This window comes from Pogoniulus pusillus, chromosome 12 (assembly GCF_015220805.1).
Source record: "Pogoniulus pusillus isolate bPogPus1 chromosome 12, bPogPus1.pri, whole genome shotgun sequence".
Classification (NCBI taxonomy): Eukaryota; Metazoa; Chordata; class Aves; order Piciformes; family Lybiidae; genus Pogoniulus; species Pogoniulus pusillus.
In genome coordinates, this window is record NC_087275.1 from 3,717,212 (window position 1) to 3,722,683 (window position 5,472).

The window sequence follows — 5,472 nt, forward strand, 5'->3', positions numbered from 1 at the left end:
TGCAGAAACCTACTTAGTACAAAACATACCTGTCTCACTGCTACCAACGTTGGAGATGATATTTTGTTTTATTTTTTTTTCCCCTCCTGGTCATTGTTCTTCACAGAAGACCTAATTGAAAGTATCTGTCAAATCATGTCTCTGGTTTCCCTCTTCTTCCCCCTCCCTCTCCTTCCCTCACCTACCCCTTTAATTGTACACGTATTGTGTTTATGTGGGAAGGAAGGAGGCTCTGTAGCAGCAGAGCAATATTGCTGGGAAAAGACATTAAAATGGATAAAGGGATTTTCTAGTGGTATAAATACCTGCACACGACCTCCCTGTGCCTGGGAGCCCTCCTGTATATGTATATGCAGGCGAAAAGCCTGGAAGAGAGTTTGAGCTGCCGTTAACAGCGCAAGATCTGCGCTGTTAGAGAACAGGGGCAAGTGTCTCTTTTGCCTCTTGGAGGGTATGACTTGCCAAGCATTTTCTTCATCTGACACCTTTGTACCCTTGAATTCTGACTCTTCTCCCTCTCTGCCTTTGATAATGCATCACAGCGCCGCAGAGTGCCTGCCGGTTTCTAACCATGCCACCAATGTTGTGTCTACAGGTACTTTTTAAGCCATAATCTTGCTCTCACTAACTCTCCTTTGCAATGCTTTTGGATAAGTGTTCATTGTGTTTAAGCTAAATTTGTAGCTTTCTCTAAACTGAGCTAAGCTCAAATATGCTACCCGGGCATTAACTTAGGAAAGGGTTAAACGCTCTCTGTTAGGACTATTATAGCCTTCAAGGACAAGCCTGGTGTAAATTAATGGGACGTTTGTTTGTCATGTAAGCACAGTTTAAAACAATATAAATGACTTAAAAAAAGAAAATACACTTTAAACAGGTCAGGGCTAAAGATCCTTTTGGGGAAGAGTTGAAGCAGCAAATACACTGCTTACAGAGAGGATTGTACACTGAATAAAGGCTAGGATGTTAAGCGGGATGCTCAAAGATGATGGCAGAAGCCTCATCAATCCTTTTGAATGCTGCTTGTTTATGTATGTAATCCTATTAATCGCATTTAAATGCTAGGGCTGTGTAATCATTGAGCAATCTGAGAGAAAAAACAGAGAAAGAAAGAGTTTTCTTACAGCCTTAAGCCTGCAGAAGTGGGATTCTGAAATAAATACAGGAACCATTGATGGAAAACTTTCAGAAGCAGCAAAATAAGGAGATTTGGTTGATTTGAAATTGCATCAAGGTAAGGATTTTAATTGGAGTCTCAACAAGCCTTCTCCTGAAATGCATTGAGAATAAAACGTCCTAGTAATGAGAAGGAAAAAACACAGGTAAGTAATGAAAACTGAGCTTTGCTCACAGATAACAGGACCTCATACATTAATTAGGATCTATTAATTTATTTATGTATTAGGATTAATTGATTAACCATTGGAATGGGCTGCCCAGGGAGGTGGTGGAGTCGCTGCTCCTGGAGGTGTTCAAGCAAAGACTGAATGAGGCACTTAGTGCCATGGTCTGGTTGATTGGACAGGGTTGGATTGGACTAGATGATCTTGGACATCTCTTCCAACTTGGTTGATTCTATGATTCTATGAATTAGGAGGCTCAAATGATCCTGATAGAACTGTTGGTTAGCAGCAGTCTTAGGGAACAGGGGAACTTAAATGTTGTGTGAGGCCAGATTTATGTACCTGTATCATAGTAGCATTTTCCAGATTGATCTGGTTAGCAACAAAAAGTCTATGGTGATAGCTAGCCAAAGGCTTTACTTATCTGCTTCATGCAAACATGATTTCATGTTTACCACCTGAGGACCAATATTACTGCGGTCAGTGGGGATCTTTGTTCGCAAGATCACATCCAGCAGATGACCCTGTGAGAATGAAAGCAGTGGTAGGAGATTCATAGAATCATAGAATCAACCAGGTTGGAAGAGACCTCCAAGATCATCCAGTCCAACCTAGCACCCAGCCCTAAGACAGTCAACTAGACCATGGCTCTAAGTGCCTCTCACTATAACGAGTAAAGGTTTACAAACCTCAGACGCAGATTCAGGCACCGTAATCAATACCGTCCTGGTGAGAGCACCTAGGGGGTATTTGTGCACAAAGTAGACTTTAAAGATTTTGAACAGAGATTTATGTCAGATGTCAAAAACCTTTTAAAAGCAAATATAGCAATTCTGCACCACGAAATTCTGCACCTCAATACGCTGTTGAAATGCTGCCACGGTGCATGCTCTGCAATATCCTCCACACTTTGATATTGATGTAAGTAGCATTGTCCTTGTTGTTTAATTTTACCTTCTTGACAGCAAGTTTTGAACTAAATGTGCAATTGGTAATCATTAGATCTTACCTTAGCCTTAACCTGGAGTGGTTAATGGATAATCTTGTTACTGTGAGGTTTTTACAGAACTCCACTTTATCCTGTTCTTGGGACTCTGGGGTGGGTTTTTTTGTGATTAACTGGTAAGTGAAGAGTTCAGGAAGTGAGAAGTTCTTCAAAATGTAGCTGAAGTAACAATTATATGCCTGAGAGTGGATGCAAGAATACTACAGCAGAGCAGCTTTTCTTTGCATTATGGTAATTTCATTAACCAAACAAACAACCTGGAGGTGTTTCAGGCCAGGCTGGATGAGGCTGTGTGCAGCCTGCTCTAGGGTAGGGTGTCCCTGGCCATGGCAGGGGGGTTGGAACTGGCTGCTCCTTGTGGTCCCTTCCAACCCTGATTTATTCTATGATTCTATGGATGAGACTGGATGGAGCTGTGGGCAGCCTGCTCTAGGGTAGGGCCTCTCTGCCCATGGCAGGGGTTTTGGAACTAGATGATCCTTCTGGTCCCTTCCAACCCTGACTTATTCTATGATTCTATGGATGAGACTGGATGAGGCTGTGGGCAGCCTGCTCTAGGGTAGGGTGTCCCTGGCCATGGCAGGGGGGTTGAAACTGGATGTTCCTTGTGGTCCCTCCCAACCCTGACTGATTCTATGATTCTATTCTAAACCAACCAAACAAAACCAAACAAATAACCACCCCCAACAACTTCAGTATTTCTGAATAATTAGGAGTGTGGACATAGACTAAATCCTTGAGGGATGTCCTTTGGCTTCTGTTGTCAAATGCCTTCCTATGGTGGAATAAGTCATAAAATAAACTTCTGTGGGATATTCCATATTCTTTGGATGCTGTTGGACTCCTGCTACATTACTTTCATAAGCCTCTGTGTCCTGCTTCACATGATGATCATAGAATCATAGAATTGAACAGGTTGGAAGAGACCTCCAAGCTCATCCAGTCCAGCCTAGCAACCAGCCCTAGCCAATCAACCAGACCATGGCACTAAGTGCCTCATCCAGTCTAATTTGTTGAGAGGTTTTTTGTTTGTTTTTTTATTTTTTAAATGATCTTTTAATTATTTTTTAATATTTTCTCTCTCTATAAGAACCTCTAAATAGGACATCTTACTACATCTTACTAGACCCCAGAGAGTCTAGTCCCTAATTGATTTGCATTGTTTTGAACAACTGAAACATGCTTTAAAATGTGGGTTTATGTATTTGGATGCTCACAGACATGAATTTTTAATAGTGTTCCTTATAGTAGTTGTTATAGGGGACAGTATAGACATTTCTGTGCCTATTTATGCATGAGAAGCAGGCATATATCTCTTTTTTTACTCAGTAAAAAAAGTTGTCTCAAGTTGTGCCAGGGGAGGCATAGGCTTGATATTAGGAGGAAGTTCTTCCCAGAGAGAGTGATTAGACTGCCCAGGGAAGTGGTGGAGTCGCTGCCCCTGGAGGTGTTCACAGCCCTGTGAGGAGAGGCTGAGGGAGCTGGGGGTGTGCAGCCTGCAGAAGAGGAGGCCCAGGGGTGGCCTCATTGCGGTCTGCAGCTACCTGAAGGGAGGCTGTAGCCAGGTGGGGTTGGGCTCTTCTGCCAGGCAAGCAGCAACAGAACAAGGGGACACAGTCTCAAGCTGTGCCAGAGGAGGTCTAGGTTGGATGTTGTTAGGAAGTTGTTGTCAGAGAGAGTGATTGGCATTGGAATGGGCTGCCCAGGGAGGTGGTGGAGGCACTGTCCCTGGAGGTGCCAAAGAAAAGCCTGGATGAGGCACTTAGTGCCATGGTCTGGTTGATTGGGCAGGGCTGGGTGCCAGGTTGACCTGGCTGAGCTTGGAGGTCTCTTCCAACCTGCTTGATTGCAGGATTCTATGATGCTTCAGATGCTGGTGATTACCAAGCACAAATCTGAAACAGTCCTGTAAAATTACCAGAGATAAATGAAATGTGGTTTTGTTGATACTGCTGTTGGAAAACATTGATTTAGGCATAACTTTATGGAAGATCCCAGAATATGCCATTCTGTTTCCACACTGCTCTTCAAAGCATTCCAAAATGGTTTTGGTGGGATGGCACTTCAGAAAATGTGGCTTCTGGATGCCTCAAAGCAAAGTGCTGCTTTTGGTAACCCAAGTCTTAGACATGCCTAAAATGCTGCTTTCCTCGGTGCCTGTGTTCACTGTGGGGTTTGCAGAGCAGAGAAGCCAATCCACTTTCTGGCAGCATAAAGCAGGCTTTTATAGGTGACTAAAGGAAATGATGTGTGTAAGTTGGGTAGGTGAAGGAAATGATCTTCCAGTGAGTTCAGTACTTGCCTTGCTCAGCAGTATATGCACACTGGATTGTGTCCATAGATTCTACTAAAAACAGCACATTGAGAACATAGCACAACCATTTCTGTCTTGGCTCAGAGGACATCTCACTATTTATACTGACAGTCTGGTCTGGTGCAACCTGGCCAAGTGTCTGGACTCCCAGCTGTGTCAACCTGATGGTTATAGCCCAGAGTTAAATGCTTACTAAATGCACACAAAAAGCTGCATGCAGGGATACTCTCTGCTTCTGAACTTAAAGGCTGTACCTCTCTTACAACACTTTTTCTTACCAATCCTTTCTGTTTTGTCTTTGATCCAATTCCTACCTGTTCCTGTATCCACTTTGCTCTGCAAAATGCTTCAGCAGGACTTCATTACTCTGTGCCTTCTTGTCATTATGGAAATCAACCATCTACCTACGGTGTGATGGCAGGTAAGAGACATACCTCCACTGGCTGAGCTACTAGCATGCTGATTTTAGTCTTCCTTTAGAGGGTCTGATTCAAGATAGAGGCTTAAAGAAGACAGGACTGGGGTTAAGGGACTGAGAAAGGGCTTAGAAAATTTAGAGGTCAGTGTTCAGAGATTCCCCAGATATCTGCACCCCTTGGGAAGTCACTCTCTGCCTTGTCTTTACAAGACTGGGACAGTGCTACTCTTTTTGCTCACCTATGTCCACTTGTCCTGCTGAGCATCATTTTCTGAGAGACAAGGAGTAATGTCATCTGGTATTCCTGTGTATTGCTAGCACCTGAGGTGATGGAGCCCTGACTGGAGCTATAAAATGAAATGGCTGAGTAGTGGAAGGATCAGCAGGAAGG

The 5,472-nt window shown here is 43.5% G+C and overlaps 1 protein-coding gene across 4 annotated transcripts in view; it reads left to right on the plus strand.

Annotated features, from left to right (window-relative positions):
• Nucleotides 1–453: 453 nt before the first annotated feature.
• POU1F1 (POU class 1 homeobox 1) overlaps nucleotides 454–5,472 on the plus strand; it is a 21,773-nt gene continuing 16,754 nt past the window's right edge. For 2 of the 4 annotated variants that reach the window (XM_064152146.1, XM_064152148.1), the window contains exons 1-3: nucleotides 454–595; nucleotides 4,636–4,663; nucleotides 4,972–5,084. In XM_064152146.1, the coding sequence (XP_064008216.1) occupies nucleotides 454–595; nucleotides 4,636–4,663; nucleotides 4,972–5,084 (283 nt within the window). Of the gene's footprint in view, nucleotides 596–2,308; nucleotides 2,312–4,635; nucleotides 4,664–4,971; nucleotides 5,085–5,472 lie in introns of all 4 variants that reach the window. The other 2 variants (XM_064152149.1, XM_064152147.1) reach the window with 2 other exon arrangements.